The 27373-nt window shown below is 44.3% G+C and overlaps 1 protein-coding gene across 1 annotated transcript; it reads left to right on the forward strand.

Annotated features, from left to right (window-relative positions):
• Positions 1-564: 564 nt before the first annotated feature.
• On the forward strand, positions 565-27373 carry ZNF398 (zinc finger protein 398). The gene is made up of 6 exons (XM_087432371.1): positions 565-840; positions 4110-4505; positions 11428-11554; positions 12108-12221; positions 19715-19828; positions 21385-27373. The coding sequence occupies exons 1-6, from the start codon at positions 817-819 to the stop codon at positions 22533-22535; spliced, it is 1926 nt and encodes a 641-aa protein (XP_087288497.1). The 5' UTR covers positions 565-816; the 3' UTR covers positions 22536-27373.

The following is a 27373-nucleotide window of genomic DNA, read 5'->3' on the forward strand; positions in this document are numbered from 1 at the left end:
CTCCACAGACAACACTTGGTTCTCTCCTGTCCACTAGCACAGACCCAGCAAACCGAAACCTCAGTCATCCGAGACGTAGGACGACTAGAGAGTTTTGGTTCTAACACGGGCCACGTGGGACGTGAACCGCTTCACCTCGGCAGCCACATGTGCAATTTCTGCAAATGACGAACATCTTCATCACAGATGTGTGCCTCTCGGTCACTCACTCTAGGCTCACTTGGGCCCTGCCTGCCCTTCGGCTTTCGCCCTCCGCCTGGTTCCACCTTTCTAGAGTGGGCTGCCCTCCCGCCCTCCAGCCTTGCTTCAGGCGGTGCCTGCGAATGTAGCCGCCAGGAAGGACCCCTCCCCAGACGAGCCCTGGTTTGAGGCCCTCAGCTCGCATCTGGGGAGCGCTCTCGGGGCGTGAGAGGAGACAGAGGCACCGGCTCCGTGGAGCAGACCCCGCCACCCGGCCGAGTCGACCCAGCCGCGGGGCGGAAGTGGCCGCTGGGGCCGACAGGGGGCGCGCTGCGCGGGCCTGCGGCTCGTCTAGGCCGGAGCCGTTCCGGCTGCGCTCGGTGCCCACAAAGCGCCAGCTGAGGGGCCGCTGCGGGCTGAGCGCGGCTGAGCCTGCCCGCCCCCGAGCTCCACCGGCTGGCCGCCCCGCGCCCCCGTCGCGACCCCGCGCTCCGACTACTGGGCCTGACGGCCGCGCGAGCCCGGGCGGGGAAGGCAGGGCCGGGCGGGCGCCGCCTGCGGAGAGGCCGGGGGCCGGCCTGCGTGGGGCCGCGCGGCGGCGGCGGCGACTCCGGCCGGGCCGGACAGCGCGGGGCCATGGCCGAGGCGGCGGCGGCTCCGGTAAGGCGGCCCGCGCGAGCGCTGCGAGCCTGGGAGGGTCGGACCCGAGGGAGGGAGGAGGGCGGGAAGCCGGCCTGTCAGGCGCGGGGCCCGGAGCGGGGCGCAGCCCGAGCGGCCGAGCGCAGACGGGCGCCCCGGGGTCCCGCGGGGAGGGCCGGGGAGGGCCCGGTGGCCGGGTGGGACGCCGCCGGCGCGGGGCTGGGAGGGCTCGCCGCCTCCCTCCGTGAGATCCCGCGCCGGCTGCGAGGCCAGGGCGTCCCAGCCCTTCTAGAGGCTTCTAGCGGGGAGAGCCTGGGACGTTCCTGAGAGAGGATGCGTGAAGAGGGGCGCCTCCGCTCGGTGTCCGCGCTCCACAGCCCGCCAGACGCAGGCGGGGGCTGTGCGGTCGTCAGCCTCGGCTCTGGGAGCCGTCCTCACAGAATCTCCCGCAGCGCGGTCCGCCTGAGCCTCGCTCAGCCACGGAGGCGGTGGTGACGGTGACACTCGGTGTGTTGAAGGACTGCCCAGCACATGCCAGTGCCGGACACACAGGAGGGCCTCGGTCGGCACGCTGCAGGAACGCGGGCCGGGTTCCGAGGGCGGCGCGCCTGCTGCGCGTCTGTTCATTCAGCCGACGTTGACCGCAGGACGTTGACCGCAGGACGCTGACCGCAGGCCGCGGTGGGCCAGGCCCCCCGCCAGTTGCTGGTGCTGCAGAGATGACCGAGGCCGTCCCTGCACCCCCGACGCGGGTAGCATGAGCGGGGACCAGGCGAGTAACAGAGGGCTGAAAAGTATGCCCTGGATTTGCCAACTGAGAAGCCTTTGGTCACCCCAAGGAGAGCCATTTTAGTGGTCAAGCTGTGCTACCGAGGAGTGACTGGAAAGTGAGAGGAGGAGGAAGAGGAGGAAGAAGAGAGCCGCATCAGTGGGGTGGGGAATAGAGCAGAGGGGAATACCATCTCTGCCGTTGGACCTCTTTTTCCTTTTCCAACCTTTTTTTTTTTTAATATGGTAGAGATGATCATGCGTCTATGCTAGCCCTGTCCAGTGGAACTATAATGGAAGCCACATATAGATCTTTAAATTTTCTAGTAGTCATGTTTAAAAAGTAAAAAGAAATAGATAAAATGAATTTTAATGATATTTAACCCAATGCATACAAAATATTTCAATGTGGAATCAATATTAAATTATTAATGAAGTTTTACGTTTTCCCCCATACTAAACCTTCAAAATCTCCAGTGTATTTTACTTTATTTTTTGTGTGTGAGGAAGATCAGCCCTGTGCTAACATCTGCCAATCCTCCTCTTGTTTGCTGAGGAAGCCTGGCCCTGGGCTAACGTCTGTGCCCATCTTCCTCCACTTTGTATGGGACCCCGCCACAGCATGGCCTGACAAGCGGTGCGTCGTGCACACCGGGCCCCCAACCGGCGAACCCCGGCCGGCGCTGCAGAGGGCACACACTTAACCACTTGTGCCACACGGCTGGCCCCTCCAGTGTATTTTATACTCATGGCACATCTCAATCAAAACCATATTTCAAGTGCTCAGTAGCCACATGTGGCTACCATATTGAACAGTGTAGGTCCATCTTATGGAGAAGAATCAAGAGAGATTGAAATATTGACCATAAAAAAGAAGAAGAATGTACCTAAAAATGTGGAAAGAGTTGGCATTCAGAGCTTAAGTGGAGAGATCAATTTTAAATAGAATGAACCTTTTTCCTGTGGGAAGGAAAGAAGAAAGCAAGATTAAGTTACTGAAGAGTTTGAAGTGGGAAGGAGTGTGAAGAAAAAGAAGAGAAAGTTGAGAGAGTTTGGTCTAGTTACTCTAATTGTCTTCTCAAAGTAGGAGTCCATGTCATCTCCTCAGAGTGAGGGGGCCTGCAGTGGACAGGCATCTTACTACTCAACGCATGTTCCCTGAGCCAGCAGCATCACAATCACCTGGGAGCTTGTTAAAACTGCAGGATCTCAATTTTCTCCCAGACCTACGGAATCAAAGTCTGCATTTCAACAAGATCTCCAGATGATTCTTATGCACATTAGTTTGAGAAGTGCTGTACTAAAATTTAAGGAGACTGCGGGCGCAGGGGTTCTAGTGGCCACTAGATGGAATGGGAAAAGAAGCATGGGGGCACCAGGCAGTGTTGAGTCCCTGCTGAGCTTAGACACCATTGGTCTGTGGTGACACCAGTTTACCCGGTTCTGTGACTTCCTTTAGTAGGGCTTACCAGCCTGCTAACAGGAACGGAGAATGAGAACGATCGGACTGATTCAAATCTAGGGGTTAGCTGAGCAGGTGAGGCACAAAGACAGATGAGTGAAGGGGCTGAAGGTGGCTGAAATGATCAACCAAGGAAGAAAGGAAAGCCTGGAGCAGGCTGATAAACCAGGAGCAAATGGAATGGTCAAGGGTTTAGTGGGATTGCAGAGCAGGTGAAATGAGAAAAAGGTAGTGGGTGAGCTGGAGAGATGGGAGGTGGTGGCCAGAGAGCACGTTATCAAATTCATAGAGTCGAAAGGCTTTGTAGAGGTCATGCCTGTCAAGCCTTTTATTTTTTGTAGAAATTTCTTTTTTTTAAATGCACTCTGTTTTGAAGTACATTCAGTGTTAGGGCAGCCTGTTATTTTCTTGGAAAGATCTAGTTCCAAAATTATTTATATAGGCCAAGGTTTGCCTGCCTGAAAATTCCATGTTGGTTCTAGTTCTGCCCTCTGGAGTAACACAATATAAGATTAAACAAGCCTGTTCTGCTTTCTGTTATTAAGCCTCAAATGTTTGAAAATAGCTGTCATGTCTTCTCCAGACTCAACATTCTCAGCTTAAGTATTACTGAATGGTATGGTTGTGGTTTGTAAGCAGGGTGGTGGACAGGGCCACAGCATAAGTCAATAAGGGGTTTATCAGAGGGCACTGAGCTCAGTGAAACCTGGAAAGATCCTGATGCACTTAGGCCTTTTCCAGAGAGAGAGGATGCAGCAACAACTTGAGCCTCTGGACAGTTGGCTCTAGGGCCTTACATCCCAGGGAATATGTCAGGCTGGTTCTTGATCCAGCTTCACTCATTCACTGCCTTACCTAATCCATCCCTGAACCACCAAAGCAGTTCTCTTGGCTTTTGATGCCGATGAGCCCCATAAAGACGAGGCTTATGCAGGTGGTACTAAAACTATATTTAGATTAATCTCAGCCGGCCAGTTTAAGCGGTCCTTATCTGATTTTAGTTTGGATTAGGGCTCCTTCTAACATTCAGTGTCTTGTCTCATCTCTCCACTGCACACAGACTTCTGAATGGGACTCCGAATGCCTTACGTCCCTGCAGCCCCTTCCTCTTCCCACACCCCCAGCAGCAAATGAGGCACACCTGCAGACTGCAGCCATCTCCCTGTGGACAGTGGTGGCCGCCGTGCAGGCTATAGAGAGAAAGGTGGAAGTCCACAGCCGGCGACTCCTGCATCTAGAAGGACGGACAGGGACAGCAGAGAAGAAGCTAGCCAGCTGTGAAAAGACAGTGGCCGATCTTGGGAACCAGCTGGAGGGCAAGTGGGCCGTGCTGGGGACCCTGCTGCAGGAGTATGGGCTGCTGCAGAGGCGGCTGGAGAACTTGGAGAACCTCCTGAGAAACAGGAACTTCTGGATCCTGCGGCTGCCCCCGGGTATTAAAGGGGATATCCCAAAGGTAATACCTTCACTTCTAGATGGAAAGTGGTCCCACTAGTCCTTACACTAGTAGTAAGGGATAGTCTTGGTCGATCAGTTAGGCCAAAGGAACTATGAAGTTGTTTTGTGTTTATCTATCTGGGGAGCATTCCATGTTCAATTTAGCGACCATTTGAAGTGTTGAACTTCAGGTTGGAAAACTCTTCTTAATCCCAAGTTGGCTATCTGGCAGATAGGTCTCTTTTGCTTTCTCCTGCCCATTACCCCCGAGTCACTTTTCCCTTTGTTAACCTGTCTGCCACAATCTTGGTGTGGAAACTAAATTAAATATCATTTAAATCAGTCAATTTGAATTTGTTGGCAATTCTGGTGAAAAGTTAGAGGGAGGAGAAGGGAATGTATGTAGAGTAAATGGTTAATATAAGGGTTTAGGGCCATCTGTAGGTCTAGAACTGATGTAGATCCTGCCGTTCAGCATCCTTCACAGAAGTGTGCTGCAATGCTAGGGCCCAGCCTTTCTGGAGTGAATAGCCCATAAAACAAAAGGAAATATACATCATTCCTAGCTTGGAAACTAGCCTTGAGCCAGCTAGTTTCCAAGCATGCCTGCTTATTCATTCATTCATTCAACACATATTTCTTGAACACTTACTATTTGCTTGATATCTACATCCTGAAGGCACAGCAGTGAACAAGTCACTAAAGCTCCCCTGGAGTTTAAATTTTAGTGGGGAAAGAAAGATAACATAAACAAAGAAAAACTTATGTCCATTTAAGTGCTTTGATAAAAAATAAAAGTGCTATCTGGTGATTTATTTTAGATTGGGTATCAGAGAAGTTCTCATAAAGGAGCTAATATTTAGGTTGAGACTAAATAACAGGAAGGACCCAACTGTGAGATCTGAGGAAGAGCTTTCCAGGCAGAAAGAATACCTAGCGCAAAGTCCCGAAGGCACAAAGAAACTAGGAACACTGAGGGAAAGGAAGAAGGCCAGTAGGCTGGTGTACAGTGAGTAAAGGGGCATGACTGGAGAAGTGAGGAGGAGGCAGATGGTTTAGGGCAGTGTTTTTCAGCCCTGGCTGTACATGGGAATCATTAGGGTGGGTGGGGGGGCTTTTAAAATTTTGATGGGCATCACACCTAGAGATTCTGATTTAATAGGTCCAGAATGGGGCTGAAGCAGTAATAATTCTTAAAGCTCCACAGCTGATTCTAATATGCAGCTAGAGTTATGAACCACTGGGTAGGGCATTGGAGACCAAGGTGAGAGGTTTGGATTTTATCTTAGGTGTAATGGGAAGAAATTGCAGGGTTTTAAGCAGAGGAGTTATACTGGCTTGTATTTTGAAAGAATCACTTTGGCTACTTTGTGGAGAATGGATCATGGGGGTAAGAACAGAAGCAAGAAGAAAAAGAATAGGCAGCTATAATAGGAGGGATGAGAGTAGCAGTAATGGAGATGAGTGGACAGATTCAGGGTGTTTTTTTTTGGCGCAGGGAGATTAGCTCTGAGCTAACATCTGTTGCCAATCCCCCTCTTTTTGCTGAGGAAGACTGGCCGTGGGCTCACATCCGTGCCCATCTTCCTCTACTTTATATGAGATGCTGCCTCAGCATGGCTTGATAAGCCGTGAGTATGTCTGCGCCCTGGATCTGAACCTGCGAACCCCGGGGCCACTGAAGCAGAGTGCACAAACTTAACCACTACACCACCGGGCTGGCCCCCCCAATTCAGGGTGTTTTGATGGTAGAATTGACAATAAGACTTACTGATGGGAATTAGGGAAGGAAGAATTAAGAACAATAATTGTAAATTTACTGTGTGATAATTTACTTTGAATTTTACTGTTCTTTTGTTATTTCCTAAGAACCCTAACTTGGGTTTATATAGTTACTAAATATAAATAACAGAGTTGTCTTGTAACCCAGTTGGCTCCAGGGCACATGCTCTTAACCACCTTAGGTTTACTGACTCTTAGGCTTTTGGCTTGAAGAACCAGATGGATGGTGTTGGCATCTACTGAGATGGGGATATCTTGGGTGCGGGAAGGAATTGGGTGTTCTCCTTTGCAGTGTTAGGTTGGAGATGCCTGTGATACACTCAGGAGAGATGTGAAGTGGTCTCAGAAGCTCAGAGGTGAGAAATATTTGGGAGTCGACCTCCAGATGGTGTTGTGAGTCGTGCCACTGGAAGTGATGACCTCAGGAAGAAAGTGGAGAAGCAGGAGTCGTCCCAGGACCAGCTCCAGGGGTAGGAGGAGCCAGCAGAGGAGACTGAGGGGGAGTGGCCAGTGAGGTGGGAAAAGAAACAAGACAGGCAGTATGTGGGGTCACAGGGACGAGGAGAAAAGCATTTCAAGGAGAGAGTTGTCCTCTGAGAGGTCTAGAAAGAGGAAGATAGTGAATATGATTTGGCAACACAGACGTCGCTGGTGACCCTGCAGGAGTTGTTTCAGTGCGGTGAAGTGGGGATGGAAGACTGAACGGAGCGGGCGGGGAGAGATTGGGAAGAGAGAAAATGGAGGACCGTGAAGGGCTCTTGCAAGATTTGCGAAGGGGAGCAGAGACGAGGTAGCTGGAAGGGATATCAGAGGCAGTACTGGACAGACAACCTGCCCTAGTGTGTTTATTTGTGTATCTGGAGCCCCTCCAGAAGTTCTTTGGGATAATTTAAACTTAGTTTTTGCCATAAGAATAGCAGAAAAGGTAAGTTCAAGTTACTTATTGTTTTACCTGGATAAATGGATAACATTCAACCTGTCCTTCTTAAACTCCAAAATCATGTAATGTTGTGATTTCTTCATGAAATTAGAATATATTGAAGAGTTACTAGATTGAAATATGGGAAGTAAATTTTTGTGTCCTTGCTTTTTGAAAATGCTCTTAATCGGCCCTTACTTTTTTTTTTTTAATAACCTTTATTATTTTTTCATCTTTATTTTTGTGAGGAAGATCAGCTGTGAGCTAACATCCATGCCAGTCCTCCTCTTTTTGCTGAGGAAGACTGGCCCTGAGCTAACATCCGATGATCTTCCTCCACTTTATGTGGGGCTCTGCTACAGCATGGCCTGACAAGCGGTGCGTTGCTGCGTGCCTGGGATCCGAACCACGGCAGCCAGCAGCGGAGCGCGCATACTTACCCGCTACGCCAGGGGCCAGCCCCAATCTGCCCTTACATTTGAATGCCAAGTTCAAAATAATTTTCCTGCAGATTTTTTTTCTTAATTTTAATTTTTTAAATTGTAAATATACATAACAAAATTTACCATTTTAACCGTGTTTAAGTGTACAGTTCAGTGGCATTAAGTACATTCACATTGTTGTGCAACCACCACCACTATCCATCCCTAGAACTTCCCAAACTGAAACTCTGTCCCCATTAAACATCTCATTCCCCCTAACCCCAGCCCTTGGCAACCACCATTCTGCTTTGCATCTCTGTGAATTTAACTACTCCAGGTACCTCATATAAGTGAAATCACACAATTTTTGTCCTTTTGTGACTGGCTTATTTCTCTTAGCATAACACCTTCCAGGTTTATCCATGTTGTAGCATGTCAGAATTTCCTTCCTTTTTCAGGCTGAATAATATTCCATTTTCCTCAGAATTTTAAAGGTATTGGTCCATTGTCTCGTAACACCAAATGCCATTGATGAAAAGTTTAATACCAAACTGATTATCATTTGTTTGTAAGAAATCCATTTTTTCTCCCTGGAAGATTTTATCTTCTATTTGTTTTTCTAAAATTTGTTGAAGATATGTCTGGGTATAGCTGTTTTTAAATTTGTGTTGGACCCTTGGTGTCACCTGTCAATCAGAAGAATGGTATCTTTTCAGCTCTGGGAAATTTTCTTCTATGAATCTATTTTTATAATATTTCACACACACACATCCATTTTTTCTGTTTTCTTTCTGGAACTGCGGTTTGACAGATGATGGATTATTGTCTTTGTCTCTTTAACTTTTCCTTCATATTTTTTACCTTTTTAACTAGAGTTCCTTGACCTTTCTTTCCAGGCTTTCTAATTTTTAACAATTATATATTTAATTTTCAAGAGTACTTATTTTCTGCTCCTTTAAAGCGCACTGAATTTTTTTTAATGGATGCAATATCTACTAAATTTCTTTGGCAATATGGGTTAGAGGTTTGTTTGAATTTTAGTTTATTGATTTTTTTCCCCTTTAGGATCATTTGTAGTGTTTGTTCATCTTGGTGCTGTTACTTTTCTTCAAAATATTGAGTAATCCTTGGTTGTTTGTTCATATTTATGAGTGAAGGATTAGATTGATTACTTATGTTAATCATAGGAAGCTGACATGTTTTCTCTGCCACCGCTTAAGTCTGTTTAACCACAGGATCTTTCCTTTGCAGGAGAGGGCTCTCTCCATAGGTGTTCCATGTAGGTGGGCTTCACTTTAAGGTGCTTCGGCAAGGAGCAAATAGGCAGTGCAGGGACCACCCAGAGGCCAGAAGGAGTAAGGCAGTACTCTAAGCTGTCAGTTCCCATACTGGGATCCTGTGCTGTCTCCAGGCAGGTTGTGAAATTTCTGTAGAGATGAGGTCTTTGGTTTCAGCTTTGGGGTAAATATTGCTCGCTCTGCCAGGGCTGATGAGGAAGACAAGAGAGGGGGACCTGCTTCTAAAGATAGAACTTCAAACTGCAGTTTACAGCCACTTTTACTCCTATGCGGAGTATCTGCCAGCCTTGAGCTTGGAATTCTCTGGATTCCTCCACTGCAGTCCTTCCCTGTGCATCAGGGAGATGCAGCTTCCTCGCACACCTTAGACCCCAGCACATGCCCATCCTCTGGGTCTCCGTGAGACACTGATCAGAAACTCTGACTAGTGATGGCCTTCCTTCTCATTCTTGGTAGCGTTGTAGATATAGTCCCCCCTGATCTCATGTACTGTCGTTTCAGTGGAGTCTGGGAGGGAAGGGAAGGCCACGTGTGCTTATTCACAGTCTTGAACCAGAAGCCCACCGTTCCTTGATTGCTGTCATCATTTTATCGTATGTGTTTTTACTGTAAGCTATGACAAATGTTTTGTGTAGTGAGGTTAGATAAAAATAAACTCTCTATTGAGTATCTACACTTGCCCTCAGCCTGATTTTAGTTCCTGAGCAGGATGTAAAAATGAGTAATCTATGGTTCTAGCCCCTAGGGAACAAAATTTCTAGTTGGGGAGAAAAAGATGACACAAATGAAGCAGTTAGAAAAAAATACAGTTGCCTAATAGTATTGTATAGATCTTTGAATCTTAAAGGCTATGTTAAGTTTGTGACGATAAGTATGTATATTTTTATTGAATCTCTTAATTTTAGAAAAAAATATATGTATATATATCTTAGTTACCACAAGTCTTTCTTGTTCTATGATTGTCCCTTTCCCATAGCATCCTGTTTTTATTTTATGGGTGCAATATCTCTCAAATCTTTATGGGAATTCTCATTAGGTTTTAGTTTTTTTTTTTTAATTCTATTACCTAAGTATTTCTGTTTTTTTCCACATTTTTTCCCTCCTTTTATTTTAGTCTTTCTTGTTCATGGGGCATATTTTCTCTAAATGGTTATTGATACTTAGTTGTTAGCTCATATTTAAGAATAAAACTGGAGAAAGCTGCCAGGTAGGAGGAGGAAGAGCTAGCCATGATTATGATGAATAGCTAAACACCAGAATGAGGAAAGCTTATGCTAGGTGAGATTCTCAGTACTAGGTACCTTCAATTCCCCAGGCAACTCTTGTATTTCTTTACAGAACCTTCCAGTTTTTGCCTCGGGATAAGCACCTAGCTTTAGATGAAACTATGATGGAAGGTGGGGGGATTCTGTTTTGTATATGATCATTCTCTACATGCAACCGTGACTCCAACTAGATAGAATTCATAATTGTCCTCTGAATGCACTCTCCAATTTTCCATGCTTAAATGTTTTTCCCATTCCCATTAGGCCTGTTTATAACCTGCCTGTCCTTTAGGACCAGCCAAAGTCCCATCTCTTCTGGACTCATCTCAGTCCCATTATAGCTCTATTTCGAAAATTTCCTGTCCATGTCATTAACTGGAATACAGTCATACACTCCTTTTGGGCAGAAACCATATTTTTATAATCTTGGTGCTTAGGATAAACCTGGTACTTAGTAGATATTAAGAATATATTGTGGGGGGCCGGCTCCGTGGCTTAGCGGTTAAGTGTGTGCGCTCTGATGCTGGCGGCCCGGGTTCGGATCCCGGGAGCGCCCCGAGGCACCACTTCTCCATCCAACGTGAGGCCGAGTCCCACGTACAGCAACTAGAAGGATGTGAACCTATGACATACAACTATCTACTGGGGCTTTGGGGGGAAAAAACTGAATAAATAAAATCTTAAAAAAAAAAAAAAAGAATATATTGTGGGGCCCGCCCAGTGATGTAGTGGTTAAGTTCACGTGCTCCGCTTCGGTGGCCCGGGGTTTGTGAGTTCGGATCCTGGGCGCAGACCTATACACTGCTCATCAAGCCATGCTGAGGCAGCGTCCCACATAGAGCAACTAGAAGGATGTACAACTATGACATGCAACCATCTACTGGGGCTTTGGGGAGAAAAACGGAAAAAAAGGAGGAAGATTGGCAACAGATGTTAGCTCAGGGCCAATCTTCCTCAAAAAATATATATATATGTTGTGTTGTGTGAATTAAATACTGCTTTGCATTTGTACCTACGTCTGCGAGTGACAGTTTACCAGTAATGTCCTCCCCCCTCTCAAAACTCATAGCCCTAAAGTTTATCGCCTTTCTTCTTGAAAACGTTGTCAACTCCTGGAGGTTGGATCTGTCTCAAGTTTTTCCTGTATCCTTTTAGCATCTTGCAGTTTTTTGTACCTAGTAGGCACTTAGTAAAGATTTATTGAATGACCAAACTGCAGTGGGAGGGACTAACCCCAGTGTGATTGTAATTTCAGGTGCCTGTGACGTTTGATGATATCTCCATCTACTTTTCCACTCCAGAGTGGGAAAAATTAGAAGAATGGCAAAAGGAACTTTACAAGAATATCATGAAGGGCAACTACGAGTCTCTCATCTCCATGGGTGAGGCTAAGTGGCACCTTTTGAATGAGGTGACAGCAGCTCCAAGAGGGCTCAGAACAGTCCCTTTTCCTCCAGTGGTCCTCATTCTCACTCGGTCCTCACACCCTTCAGATTCTGATTCCAAGCCAAAGACTTCTAATTCACTCTTGCTAAATAGGAAATTGTCATTTCTCCTTTGCCAGTTCACAGGACAGAGAAGGAAGTTCAGGGTTATGGGTGTGCCAGCTGCAGAGGTTTCCATGGGTATCCTTCACTTTGAAAGGGCCTTGATTTCCCCAGTGACAGGCACACTGTCACTCTTACCCAATGAAAGCAGCAGGTGGCAGGTGCTGAAGTAGCACATGGACCTTTCCCACACCTTATCTCTCTTCTCACCTGCTTTCCTGATAGATCTCTTCCATATTGGACGTGAATTGATGGGGAAAGTGAACAGAATCTAAAAGTAATTTCCTGGGACTGTGGACCTCAAAGCCTTCAGTGCAGCCTTGATGGCAATTAGTATCATCCTCATTGATCTCTTTGTCATACCCTCTTTCCCTTCTTCCTCTCCTAGATTACGCCATGAATCAACCTGATGTCTTATCTCAGATTCAGCCAGAAGGAGACCATAATACAGAGGACCAGGCAGGGCCAGAGGAAAGTGAGATTCCCACAGACCCCAGTGAAGGTAAGTGGGAGAAGAGATTATCTACTCCTTATCTCTCTTTCCTGGTCAGGGATGATGGCTCCGCACTAAGTTAGCAGGGCTTGGACTTCTAGAGCCTCTCAGTGCTGAAGCAACTAGACTGTGAATGGATCATCAGGCATTTAAACAGGAGGGAGAGCTTAGAGATCACCTTGTCCAGTACCTTCACCCATCAATACCACACATGTGAGGGTTATGATAAAGGTTCTGAGACCTAAATATTTAGTAAAAAACAAAGTCCTTAGATGGCAGTGGAAGCAGTCATGCTTATCTGAAGGGAAGGGCTTGAGGGAATGTGCACTTGGCGGTTCAGAAGTGCTGGAGGGGCTGGGAGTCTGCACAGTCCCTCAGAGATGCACTTAACCAGCGGACCCCAATGACATCCACCTGGGCAAAGCGGATTTTGCCTGGTTTGGGAGCCAGCTGTCGTTAACTCTCCATAATTTTTTTGGTTGGCAGCTGCTTGATATTGTATGGGGAAGACTGCTAGCCAAAGTCCAGTTGTATTATTTCTCTCAAGTCCCACCTCTGCTCTCAGAAAAATCTCATACAATTTTTGTTTTTGCTTGTAGAGAGCTCACAGAAAGTTCATCCTCTAGACATCCCTATTAGATGAACTTCTCTTACAACCCACCTCCTGTCCCATGCACTGTTATTTTTTTCTAACATTTTATTATGAAAATTTTCAAACAATCAGAAAAGTTAAAATAATTTACAGTGAACACCTAGATACCTACTACCTAGATTTTACCACTAACATTTTATCACGTATTTGTCTATCTCTGCATCCTTCTATCTATCTATCAACCCATCTTATTTTCAGTGTATTTCAAAATCAATAGAGACATCAATACATTTCTCCCTAAATAGTTCAGCATGAATATCATTAAGCTAGAGTTCAACATTTGTGTATTTTTTTCCTTTTGAGGTAAATTTTACAAACAATGAAGTGCTCAAATCTTAAGTGAACATTCTCTGAGTTTTGAGGAATGCATATATCTGCCACACATTATATTATTTCTAAGAATGTATGGGTGATTGTGTTCAGGCACTGTAACAGGTCGAATTTGATTAATCTCCATCATGGATATAAATAATGATTCTAAAATCTTAAATAAAGATGGGTGACTTGATTACAGAAAGATTCATTGTTGGAAATAACTCCATAGTCTACTTTATTAGTTACCTGACGTAGTCCTCAGTGAGTTTAAATGAGTGTGTCATTTTATTTTTGGGGACAAATGGAAAAGATGTAAGTAATTTGGTTTTGTAATGATATATGAAAGTTTCACTTAGCTGCCATCTTGTCAATTTATTTTTACCTTGGTTTTTACCACTCCATTTGTGGGTAGTCAACCTATATACATTAATACATTTTTACTTAAAATTAACAACAGTGTAAGCATTGAATTTACTTAATACTCTGGTTTGATTCTTTATAGTTTTAGCTTGCTTTGATGATTATCAACCTAGATATTTACCGGAACTTAAAGATAGGATTCATATGACTTGAATGGATCAATATATAGAATTTAAAAAAAACCCTCAAATGTATTTATCCTTCAGAACCCTTTAAATTTTCCCCCTTTTAGATTTAATTATATATTCATGAATTTTTATTCATTTAATTCAATTATTTTCTTTTGGTTGCTCAAATTGTCAACTTGGCAAGTGAGAAGACTTTTAAACTGAGTCTTGTGTCCTTCCAGTACTGCCTTAGTACTTGTTTTCTTAAAAAAATATGTTCCAGGCTATGTTGGGGATCCCCAACACCACCCCCAGATTTGGTAATTTGCTAGCAGGACACACAAGACTCAGCATATAGTCATGTTTATGGCTAGATTTATCACAGTGAAGGGATACAAAACAAAATCAGTGAAGATGAAAGGCGCACAGGGCGGAGTCTGGAGGAAACCAGGGGCAGGCTTCCAGAGTCCTTGCTCAGTAGAGTCTCACAGGACACACTTAACTCCTCCAGCAAGGAGCTGTGACAACACATGCAGAGTGTTGTCTCCTGAGAAGCTCATTGGAGACTCAGTGCCCAGGGTTTTCACTGGGAGCTGGTCATGGCACCCTCTGCCTAGCACATCCCAAAATTCCAGAATCCCAGAAGGAAGGCGGATGTTCAGCATAAACCACACTTTGTACAAACAGTTTAGGCCCGTGAGGCACTCTTAACATTTAGGGAAAGTTTTATATCAGCACAGGGAACTGTTTGCCAGCCCAGGGCCAACCTTGCAAGCAGGCTTTCCTAAGTCTCAGCAGTCTCAGGCCTGCTGTGCTAACACAGGCCTATTTTAGATTTTCCTTCTAACACATTAAATATGTCCTAGTTCCTTTCAATGGAGAATAGTAGTCAACTGTCTGGTCACTGAGGTTCATAACAGATTGTTCCACACGACTACTAGGCAGAGGATACTAATGCTAAGCCACTTTAGTGACAGAATTAATAAAATATCTTTTTGATAGATTATTCTCCACTTAACTCTAGCCATTTAAATCATTTTTTTCATCTTGTTCTAATAGAAAAAAAAAACAAATCAAAACTTTTATGTTTGAGTAAGTAAGCGGCTTCTCTTTTCTCTAACATCATCTTTGTTAACCAATTTTATTTATTTTTTTTATTTTATTTTTTGTAATCTCAATAATTTCTGTCCTTTATTTAAATAATTTTTCATTATTATTTTTTTTCCGCAAAGCCCCAGTAGATAGTTGTATGTCATAGTTGGACATCCTTCTAGTTGCTGTATGTGGGACGCGGGCGGGCCTCAGCATGGCCGGACAAGCGGTGCCTCGGTGCGCACCCGGGATCCGAACCCAGGCCACCAGTAGCGGAGCGCGCGCACTTAACCGCTAAGCCATGGGGCTGGCCCTGTTAACCAATTTTAATATGCCATGTAATTTGTTGTTAGATCAGTGTGTTTATGTTAGAATATTGATGTAGTTTTAGAAACTGTAATTTTCTAAAATACATTTGGATTTTATCCATATTTCTTATAAAACCCCTAATTTATTATAGTATCCCATTTTAGAACTTTAAGAACCATGCATTATAATTAAATAAAAATATATAGGTAGAATAGATTTGGGGATAGTAATGGTTCCATGTGGCATCCCTTCCTTTTTATGTCCAAATGTCTTGGAATTAATTTTATACTCTGTCTCCATCATCATCATTTGAATCCAATGAAGGGAAAGAGAAATTATTATATCCTCTTAGGGAACAGGCATTGATGTGTACTATCTTAGATAAAATTGCAAACAATTAGTAGAGAGTAGTAGTGAATGTGAGAATACAGAAAAATATAAACTTGAGATTTTCTAAAACTCGTTAACTCTATTACCAGGGCTAAACTGTAGACTAGGTGTGTGTGTGTGGTCATTATTTGGTCACTGATAGTTTTAATATCGAACTCCAATTTTTTAGAATTTTTCGGAGAAAAACTTTACCCAGGAAGTTCAGATGGAATAATTACTGAAAGTCTATTATCTAGACCTTCTAGTTCAGAAGCCAAGGACTCAAGCCAAGATTTTAGAATGACCCAAAAGTAAAATAAATTAATTTCTGAAACTTGTAGCCCTGGGGAGACTTCTTTGATCATTGTTGTTTCAGATACATCATCATTATCTCATGTTTATCCTTGTTCACTCTGGTCCAGCAAGGCCATCTTTTCCTAAACAAAATAAGTGATCAAGGCACATTCCAATATGATAATCCTTTTATTTTAGTTTAACCTATTTGAGAACAAGAATCATCCTGGAAATGAGAAAACTTAGGGGTTTCAACTTATTACACAAATACTTAACACATTCACCTGGCTATGTTACAGTCCCTTACCTGTTTCACAAAAAGTTAAAAAAAAAAACAAAACCCAATGATAGTTTTTTACCAACGATAGTCTCATGTGTCAAGTATTTTTTATTATCTGCTTAAGGAGTCAGATCTCAGCACCAGTTTTAACTCACTCTGTTTATAACACCTTCGTACACATCCCAGAACCTCAAGGTTCCAGCTCCTTTTCAGACAGCATAGACCCTTGTCTGTTTAAAAGATACACATACACACACAAAATCCGAGTTCCTCATAGTTAAAATAACATTCAACCAGTGTAGACATTAAAATTTTATATTTTCTTGTTACCGGCCTTTCTATTTTTAACCACCTCTTAAACCTAACACCTCAGCATTTATCGACTTCCTCTTACCTGATCAGTCTTGAGTTTTTCTCCATTCCCTAGCTTTCTCCAAAGCCTGCTGCTTGCATGAACCAATGATTTTACTTTCATTTTGTGTCTCTTTAAGTATCCACTGTTGGGATTCCTCAGGCCTGTGAGGAATGTGCTTTGAGTGCCATTGTGGTGACTTGGCCAGCAGTTGCCATCCTGTCACCACGCTGGTGACTGTATCAGGCAGTCTTAGTGTTCAAATGCTCCTGCTCCCTTTATTTCATTGCCAGAAGGTCCTTAGGTTAGACAGTCCCACCACTCCCACCAGACTGTAGCAGACACTGCCGTATTCTATGCATTCTATGACAGTAGTACTGAGGACCAATTATTTAGTAAAATAAATACTTGTAGTACTGATCTAGTTGGTTAATTGGCCAGAGGAGCTTTCAGCATCATCATTCAAAAAGAGCAGTTAGCTTCCTGTGGCTTCCCAAGTTAAATGAAGACATACTCAGCTAGTGGGCGGTAATAACAATAGGCACTTATACTTCTAGAGAACTGGCTTGTTTTTTTTAGCCCTCCATAGTTTTTATGGTTGGCTGCTGACTAATATCGTAACAAAAGATTGGAAAGAATCCAAATGCCCATCAATAGAGGACTCTTGAATAAACAGTGGTACAGCTACAAAAAGGAATGAGAAAATTCTCTGTAGACTGCTGTAGACGGATGTCCAGAATATATTGTTAAGTAAAAAAATCCAAGAACGGAACAGTGTAGTATGCCACATAAAGAGGGGAAATACGAAGATGTATACATATTTGCTTATATTTTCACAAACAATGAAAGTTTAAAACAAAAACCAATAAGAATGGCTACCTATACAGGGAGAGAGAGATTAAAGATGGAAGCTAGAGCCTTGTAAATATTTTACATAATTAAAAAACAAAATTAACTTTAAAAAATCAAATACATGGTGAAATAACTAAACCATTTATTATGTTGGTGACATAAATATATAAAGTAGATTTCTTTCAAATGACTTTAAAACATAACTATATATCCCTAGAGGGATATATCCTAAAGACTAGAAGAACCACAAAAAAAATCTTAAATTGAGTTCATTTTTTTGTTAATAATATTGGTATTATTTTGAAACATATATTCAGATAAAGCAAAGATTATGTTAATATCATTAGGAACCAAGATTTTCAGGATAAGAGAGAAAATATACAAATATAAAATCAAAGGATTTAATTAAAACCTTGTAATCTTAAATGTGAATCATAAATATTAATATAAGCTCTTATGACACTTTTCTGTTTCTAAAAGGTGTGTATTTTATAGCTCTGTCCATTGAAAAGACTTAGAAGCAACAACAACCCATTAGCATTAGCATCCTTGGTCTCTAAATTCCATTTCTTGGAGAGATGGTTGGTTGTGTCCCTGGAGCAGAAATGTACCAGATGAACCTGGGATAGTCTGTCATACCAGAAATGAAGGAAACTAGATGTTCGATGACATGAAAAGACATAGAGCTGATCTGAAGGGGCTCCCACTGGCCAAAGAAGGGACAATTTGAGCATTTAAAAGAATAATGACTGCAGTGGACTGAAACTCATCAAATAACATTCTATGAGTTCATAATGATAAACCAAAAAAAAAAAGTCAAAACCACTTAAATCACATTTGTAGGTTTCCAGGGTACTAACTCATTATTCAGAAAATGGATGAAGGAAGCAGTTAAGCATTTTAAAAGTCTCATATTTTTGATGAATAGAAAGTTCATCCTCTGGATGTCTGTTAAAAGATCCTCTTCCTTATACCCAGACTCCCCTGCCTGCTTTTTTCTTTATATATATGTGTGTATAAAATCTGGGAGAAAAGATAAGGTGGGACTACGTTTAATACACTTCCGCCTTGTGGCTGAGAGTGGGAAGCTGGAGAGGCAACCTGCAGGGCGAGACAGTCTTTGGGGCCTTAGTCTTGTCCAACCTCTTATTTCTGCTTTGGGCACCTTTAGATTTCAGTGGTCTCTAACTGATTGGAAAGGCATTGGGCAAAACAGTGGGTTCTGTTCATTTGCTAGTAATAAAACCATAACCTGCCCACAAGGCTTTTTTGAAAAATAATAGAGGGAGCTTCAATTTACTCTCTGGACCTTGTCAGCTTGCCAGCTTGTCCTTTTAGGCCAAACGAGGCTCTACAGGCCTCGGCTGGAATAGCAAGCACAGCTGTTCCTGTGCTGACCACATGAGGCGTGTTACGTCCAGAGCCTTAGAGGCTGTTCTTTTTTTCTTTTGAAAAGAATCCCCAAGGCCTGAGGGACTTGCAAATACTATTCTTCCCTGCCCCAGGGTTTAGGAGACAATGACCTCTATCATTTAATAGGCAAAGGTGGTATGATCTCTTAGAAAGAGCCCAGAATTGGGAACCTGAAAAGTATGTTTCTGAACAGTCAGATCTGTGTTTAAACTGAGCTAACTTTGTAATTCTGGAAATGTAGTTGTTTTTTTAATTAATATTTAAGAAAGACTTTTTTTGTCAGTCTTGTTTCTTTTGCTTTTTTTCCTGCTGTATTTTAAAGCAGACCTTTGATAATATGGCGTTTCACTGTAAGTACTTCCTTATCGGCCCCCTCTACTTATTTTTTTTATTTATTTAATTTTTTTTTTGGTGAGGGAGATTCGCCCTGAGCTAACATTGTTGCCAGTCCTGCTGTTTTTTTGCTGGAGGAAGATTGGCCCTGAGCTAACATCTGTGCTAATCTTCCTCTATTTTGTATGTGGGATCATGAGCAGAGTAGGTCCGTGCCGGGGATCTCAACCCGCGAACCTTGGCCAGCTGAAGCAGAGTGTGTGGAACTTTAACCACTCGGCCACAGGGCCGGCCCCTGGACCCCCTCTACTTAAATGAAGAAAATATTCCCTGCTTCATTATTTCATAAAAAAGCTATGAGAGAAAAAAGTGAAAACATTTTGAAAATAAGTGTGTTAATGAAATGAAAGGTAGTATTGATTCTAGATTATTTCAGAGTATCATCTCCAAAATAAAAATTGATTTGTTTTGAAATGGGCTCACTGAAAATAGTGAATCAGGCTGAGTATATCATGTAAAAATACATAAATTTGGTTTCATTTTGACCTGATTTTCCAGATGTTGTATGCATTTTTTAAAGGCTGGTTCAGTTTTGTTGTTATGGTTAGTTAGAGATAAATATTTGGACAAAATAGTGTTCAACAAACTCACATGATTATGTCGCTTTCTGAGTCAAGCCCCTGAAGGCCATTCTCTTTTTTCCCCCACAAATAGAGCCTGGCATTTCAACATCAGATATTCTGTCTTGGATTAAACAAGAGGAAGAGCCCCAGGCTGGGGCCCCACAGGCGTCCAAGGAGAGTGACGTATACAAAGGCACCTATGCTGGTGAGTAATGGAAGAGACATCCAAGCCCAGATCCAGCTTATGCCAGGACTGACTGAGGAAACAGCAGATCAAATGGGGTGTGGAGCCCGAAGTGGGAGAAGAATGGGGAAGGAGGGGGGAAACACTCAAGTAAGTTAGAAATGAAACTAAGATAAATTTTTTTGTGTGTGTGAGGAGATCAGCCCTGTGCTAACATCTGCCAATCCTCCTCTTTTTTTGCTGAGGAAGACTGGCCCTGGGCTAACATCTGTGCCCATCTTCCTCCACTTTATATGGGACGCTGCCACAGCATGGCTTGACAAGCAGTGCGTTGGTGCACGCCTGGGATCTGAACCGGCAAACCCTGGGCCGCCACAGTGGAGTTCGTGCACTTAACTGCTTGTGCCACCGGGCCCGCCCCTAAGATAAATTTTAAGTGAGAAAACACTCTTAAGTGTAAAGACAAATTAGAATTGTCAGAGGAAGAAAATAAGTGCATACAGATGGACCAAAAGTATGAAGATGGGGAAAGACAGAAGAATATTTGAAGATCCTGTAGAAAGGATAGAACAAAATGGGGGGAGGGGGTGACACAAGCAATGGAGACAAAAATGTCATTGGAGAGGCGCAAATGGGAATGTTAATGAAGAGCTCTCCCTCAAGAAAAACAATGATGAGAAAAGAAATATCTTCCTTCTAAGATATTTAGGACCAGCTGTATTTTGCCATTTGAATTATAGAAGAGAATCTCAAGGTCCGAAGGGACCCAATCGTTTCTATAACTTAATGCAACCTGTTTTTTAATATCTTCTATGCCCTGTGTTCTTTTAGATTCTAGGAAATAAAAATTAAAAAGAAGAGTTTCTGTTCTTCAAGAAATTTATATTGGGGACACATGTACCAATGCTAGGCATGCCTGTTGTTCAAGGTCAAGGGTGAGTGGGATGGATGACTTATGAAAAAGAAATGAGAAGTTTGGAGAACGTACATCAGTTTTAGTTTAGATATTGAGATAAGGCCTAAAGAAGAATGTGAAGCCAGAATTGGGCCTTAGAAGACTGGCGTGATATGGTTGGGTATGATTTGGGAAGACAGGAAGAGAGGGGATGCATTCCACAATGGGAGTACAGAATGAGCAAAGATGTCAAAGCAGAAAGGTGTACTTTATTTTCAGGGAAAGTAAAGAGACAGCTGACTACAGTGAAGGAGTTACCTGGCAGAATGAAGAGGAAGAGGAATAGATAAATACGTGATTTTAGGCCTTGTCACAATAGGCAACAGAGAGTCTTTCAAAGGTCGTGAGAAGAGGAGAAATGTAATGAAAGTAATGCTGGGAAGACTGATGCCCAGGTTTTTCCTTTTCCAAACTGGGAGCACTGAAGAGGTGCAGTAGTAAATTCCGTGATGATTTGCCAAGGGTCTACAGATGCCTTGATGATTCTCTCAGCCTCCACTGAATTTCTTATCCGAGACAGTTAAGGGCTCACCTCAGGGCAGTCTGTTGGAGCAGGGCGGGAATACCAGGAGTTGCTGTGAGACGGGAGTTGACAGGTATGACTCTGAGCCCTTTCTTTCAGATGAAGAGCTGGTCATCAAAGCTGAAGGCCTAGCTAGAGCCTCCCTGTGCCCCGAGGTTCCAGTCACCTTCTCTTCACCAGCAGCAGCAAAGGATACTTTTTCGGATGTGGCTTTCAAAAGCCAGCAGTCTGCATCCGTGACAACTTTTGGACGTCCAGCCCCAGACCTGGCCGAAGCCTCCGAGGGACAGGTGACTTTTACTCAGTTGGGAAGCTACCCCCTCCCGCCTCCAGCGGGGGAGCAGGTGTTCTCATGCCACCACTGTGGCAAGAGCCTCAGCCAAGACATGTTGCTGACCCACCAATGTAGCCACACTGGTGAGCACCCCTTACCCTGTGCCCAGTGCCCGAAGCACTTTCCTCAGCAGGCCGACCTCAGCAGCAACTCCCAGGCCCAAACCGGTGAGACACCCCCAACCTGCCCTCACTGTGCCAGGACTTTCACTCACCCGTCAAGACTTACCTACCACCTCCGGGTCCATAACAGCACTGAGCGCCCTTTCCCCTGTCCCGACTGCCCGAAGCGCTTCGCCGACCAGGCCCGCCTCACCAGCCACCGGCGAGCCCACGCCAGCGAGAGGCCCTTCCGCTGCGCGCAGTGCGGCAGGAGCTTCAGCCTGAAGATCAGCCTGCTGCTCCACCAGCGAGGGCACGCGCAGGAGCGGCCTTTCTCCTGCCCGCAGTGTGGCATTGACTTCAACGGCCACTCGGCCCTCATTCGCCACCAGATGATCCACACAGGCGAGCGTCCTTACCCGTGCACTGACTGCAGTAAGAGCTTTATGCGCAAGGAGCACCTGCTGAACCATCGGCGGCTGCACACGGGCGAGCGGCCCTTCAGCTGCGCGCACTGCGGCAAGAGCTTCATCCGCAAGCACCACCTCATGAAGCACCAGCGCATCCACACGGGCGAGCGCCCCTACCCCTGCGCCTACTGCGGCCGGAGCTTCCGCTACAAACAGACGCTCAAGGACCACCTGCGCTCTGGCCACAGTGGCGGCTGTGGGGGCGTTACTGACCCGTCTGGACAGCCGCCTGACCCCCCAGGTCCCCTCCTAACTGGGCTCGAAACCTCTGGCCTAGGCGTTAACACTGAAGGTCTAGAGGCCAGTCAGTGGTATGGAGAAGGGAGTGGAGGGGGAGTTTTGTAAATCTCCCACCTTTCCTAGTTATCCATGCTCGCAGCTGGGCGAGAGAAGAGCCCAGAGCCCCTCTAGCCCCGCAGTAATTACCATCTGGCACGTTGATGAATTTGGGGTCCTATACACTTGACTAGAGACGTGCTTGAGTTTTGGAACTTAACATTACAAGAGCACCACATTTTGAAACCCAGAAAGATCTGGAAAGAAGCCCAGTATCCCCATCTTTTCAAAAATATTACCTAAGCAGAAGTTATAAGAATGTTGCAGGGAGGTTGGAAAGCAAGATTTGGCCTCCGGTAATCTGTCACAGGGTAGTAGGTTGATAATAATTGTAGCTCTAGGTAGAGACAGGTGTTTGGGAAGAGCCTCCAAAGCTTGAAGCCCATGGTGAGGCACGGGAATGTTTAACTGAGCCTTACATGAATTCCTTGATGGTTAGAAGCAAGTGCCAAAGCCTGAGTCCATGTTCCTGTTCCTCCCTGACACCAGTTCCAGTCTGCTCAGAGGCTCATGTGCTGCCTCTCCCAAATAACCAAGATGGCCTTCCCAAGTTTCCTAGATTCATTCTTCTAATACATTTTATTTAATATTGGGTGAGCAAGAAATCTGACTTTAAAACCTTCTTAAGGAGAACAGTTCTTAACTTTCACCAGCTTGATTTGAAGCAGTCGTGCTCGTAGTGGCATTTAAACTGCTAGAAACCTTTGCCAAGGTCCTGGTTAAATCCCAGCTTTAAAAGCTAGAGATCCCAGAGAAATGACAGAACAGCCTAAAATTTGTGCCTGAACCAAGTTTCTTGGAATCATTTATGTCAAATTCTTACTGTTTCGAAACCAATAAGCTGGATTTTCCATTCCTGGTCTGATATTCTTGACAGTCATCAGTAGAAAAGATCACAGCACCTTCTGGAAGCAGTACGGAGTTTCAGAAAGTGCAGTGGACTCTCAGCTTTCATCTCCTCAGTAGTGAGATAATAGTGTTATAACGCAGCTTTCTTGAGCCACCAGAGTATGTGTGTGCTCCGTCTGGCTCTACCCCATTGGCAGTGGACAGACTAAGGGACTTCCTAGCTCAATGAGAGCACCACGCACAGACAAGGACAGCCTCTTCCTGCTTGTTTCGCTTGTAGGGACCATGTGTTCTTTTGTTGGGGTCTTTCAATCACCTGGAAGCATCTGAGCCTGGTCCCACTCCTAAGTGGCTTTGCACTTCAGCATAAGTCCCTTGCCCTTTACAGATATCAAATTTTCATCTGCAAAATGAGGCTGATGAAAGGGAAAAAGTGAGCCCCAAGAAATTAAAAAAAAAAAAAATCTTGTGATGCATTCCTTCTCCTGCCAAAATCCTATCTCTAGTCTGGCTTCTATCCAGGCACAGGCAAATAAGACAGCAAAATCAAAGCAGAGACATTCTTGCTGAAACTTGACTGAAATCAATTTGATTTGTTGTTTTACTCTTGCTTGGAGCCTGAGGTAGAAAACAGAAAAAATGCAGAAGCTATAAGTCTTGGGCAGAAAAGCTGTTTATTCCTGCACTCTCTCATTTCCCCTGAATCTTCCTAAGATGGCTGGAACAGCGTCTGTGAGTATTTAGACAGGACACTTTCTTAATGAAGTGATAAGGGAAGGACTCATTTTTTCCTTATCACCTAGCCCAACCTTCATCCTACCTAGTTATGGGTAACCACACTAGGAAAAAGTGTGGTTACCCTGGCTAGCTTTGCTCCGGGAAGGCTCTGTCTGAACATGCTGCACTGTAGGATCATAACATTCATAAAACATATGCTCTGTGACTTTCACAATAACCGGGGATCATGGGAGACCTAAGAAATGTGTGTGAGACCTAGTCTGCTGTCATAACTTAGTCTGAAGGAGATGAAAAAACCCAAGGGTATGAAACAAACCAAGTCAGATGATGAGCAGAACCCTGGCATATTGCGATTAAGAGTTTTTTAGCTAGAATGTGGACCCATGCTATGGGAAAATTTGGATGTTCTGGGAATCCCAAAGCCAGGGTTCCGGTTTCACTAGAGTGAACCCACTAGGAACTTGAGGGTGAGATCCAGCTCTGGTTTGCACCTTGATCTCTCTAATGAAAAGGGCGAAGAGTCAAAGTGCTCACTTTAGGTGGTGAGCTCCCTTTTCTGAATGGGTTTAAGCATTTGCCACAGTGTGCTGGAGAAGGCGTTCCTACGCTAGGTGTGATGTTGGACTAGATAACATGGAAAATCCTTTTTTACTTAAAGATTTACTGAGGACACAGAGCTTATTAATGAGAGAGCCCTGTGGGTTAGGATGCTGCAAATAGATCCTACAGTCCCTTCTGCAAGGAACTGTGGCCAAACTTTGGCAAGAAGTGAACACAGTTCAAATACCAATGAGGCAAGAAGCTGAATGAAAGGGGATGGGCAGGGCTGTGCTAGAAAGATGGAAGTAGGTGTTATCCTAACCCTCAGGCCTCATACAAACTAGGGGTTCAACTATTGTACGTTCTGGTCTCTCCTTTGCCTCCACCAATCCTCCATCAGGTAGAACTCCAGGCTAGCTCTAAGTTAGAGTTTGTTTCCTTAAGCTTCAAGGGTAGAGAAGTAAAATGGATCAGTGGAAAAGATAAAGTCCAACAGCAAGGTTTAGGTGTGTAGAGGAGAAACTCTTGGCCCATCAAAGGCTCCTGAGAGAAACCATGCAGTTAACTCTGCAGTTGAAGTACCTGAGTATTGGTTGTCATGACCAGACAAGATACGAAAGAGGAAAACCCAGAACCGTGCTCTTCATCAGTCTGCCCTCTGGGCAAGAAGTCTACTCTCTCACGTGAATGGGCCCTATCTCCTCAGAGTGGATCCAGATGTTGACTATAACCAGATCCACACTTTGCTGACTAAGTTTTTCATCATCACCATTAGATGAACCTCTGATTCAGCCACAGATGTGAAAATAAATGGAAGTTGATTGCTTGTCCAGAAAGTGAAAGAAGATGACTCTGCTCCTTTCTGCTGGATATTTGATATTGGCGACACCATAGCTGGGCTCTAGCTAGAGCAGGGCTTTACATCACTTCCCTCATCATTAATAATCGTCTGCAGAGTTTCCATTGGAGGACTCTTCTGAGCTGCTTTCTGGAGCATTTTTGAGAGATTTGAGTGTCCATGTGTATCTCAACCAGGACAAGACCCTATGGCTTGCTGGGAAATAACAAATGTTCACTGTCTCAGTCCACAAAAGCCTTGTTGATAAAAAAAAAAAAAAAAAAAAAAAAAGGACCCGCGTTCCTTTATCTGTTCATTCCAAATGGGATGGAGAGCCCAAATTTCTGCTCAGATTTCCTCTTGAGGAGGGTCGGGAACCCCGTCCCTCCCCCCCATCATAGCTTCTTAGACGACAAAAGCATCCTCAACAGCTGCGTGAGGGCTGCTCAGTAGCAATGAGTAAAACAAGTCTTTCCCCCAAATGTTCTTATAGACCAGAGACTCGGTTATTATCAGGTATGTGTCTTTTCTGTGTGCTTGGTGGATCCCTTTGACTCTGCTTCATCTATAGTGAAGGATGCAGTCAGGGTTTGTACACAGAGGACATTCTTTGACTAGGGAAGTGTCAGGCTCTTATAAGCAAAAGATATTCAAGTTAGGTCAAATTGGGGCGTTAGGGATGGGGAGAGCACAGGGCCTTAACATAAGGACACATCATGTGGGTTAGTACAGTTTCATGGTTTAGAGCATGGACTCTGAGTCAGACCTAAATTCAAGTCCTGGCATCATCAGAAGTAACATATTATTTAACCACCATGAGCCTAGTTTCCTTATCTGTAAAACGGAAAATGAGACCTATGTCTCTGAGGTATCAGGGCTTAGGGGGAACCTGTGAATGTGCTTAGCACAGAGCCTGACACATAGGTGTCAGAATGGCAGCCATCAGGAAAGGTGTACGGGACCAACCAGAGAGAGGGTCATAAAGCAGGCTGAGCTTGAGGTGGAAAGTCAAGAACTGAGGCTGCTCTACAGAAGCACGTGATTGCTTGGTGTCAGCTTTTTCCTACCATCTTTTGCTTCTGTTTAGCCTATTCTTTTACTCTCTTTTCTGTACCTCCTGGCTCCCGCAAGTTTCGGTGTGCCATGACACCATGTGGCTCTGATTCTCTTCGTTTTTCTTAGTTCAGATTCTAAGGTGTGGCATCTGGCCCAGTTCCTCTTTCTATAACAAGCCTCAGAAGCTTCCAGACAGCCCTTGGATTGGCTGCCCTTGGGATACATGCTCATCTTGGTTCACTTAGCTGTAGTCAGGAGGGAAGGTCCTATGGTCCCTGTACCAGGATCTGTGGGCCTGGTAGTTTCACTTGGAGATGGGCAAACAGCACAGTATGGCATTTCTAGTACTGTCGGGATAGGAGAGAATCTGTTTCATCTGTATCAGGGTTCCATAAAAGACTTCTGCTTCGCTAGCACTAACATAGACCAGAGCTTATTGTCCCTTGCATAAAGGACCTGGAAGGTGCTGTCTGTGTATCCTGCAAAAGGAGTAATTTGTCCCTTTCTAGAGTGTTATTCCTCCCTTTCTGGCCCTGCTCCAGTTTCTTTTTAAATGTGTAACTCTGGCCGTAATTATATATATGTACACACACACATACACAATGACTTGTCAACTTGGTCAAATTGCCTCTTCAAAACAAAAAATTATTTCATACCTTTAAGACCACAGAAGAAAGAGCCCTGTGGGTTAAGGGCTTTAAGACCATCCACCCACTAATGAATGTGGATAAATACAGTCCAATCAGAGAAGCCTCAAAAGCAGTGGGCTGCAATGCTGTAAAAATCGCCAGGTTACGTTTCAAATAAAATATTTGATAAAACCTCA

The sequence above is a fragment of the Ceratotherium simum genome, chromosome 1 (assembly GCF_057802395.1).
Source record: "Ceratotherium simum simum isolate JZ-2026a chromosome 1, ASM5780239v1, whole genome shotgun sequence".
NCBI classification, from domain to species: domain Eukaryota; kingdom Metazoa; phylum Chordata; class Mammalia; order Perissodactyla; family Rhinocerotidae; genus Ceratotherium; species Ceratotherium simum.

What these genes read in the sequence shown, in the direction of transcription:
- ZNF398 (XM_087432371.1), top strand. Translation starts at nt 817, where the DNA reads ATGGCCGAGGCGGCGGCGGCTCCG. An exon ending in CCGAGGCGGCGGCGGCTCCG is followed by an intron (nt 841 to 4,109) that starts GTAAGGCGGCCC and finishes CACTGCACACAG; the next exon opens with ACTTCTGAATGGGACTCCGA. An exon ending in TCCCACAGACCCCAGTGAAG is followed by an intron (nt 12,222 to 19,714) that starts GTAAGTGGGAGA and finishes CCCCACAAATAG; the next exon opens with AGCCTGGCATTTCAACATCA.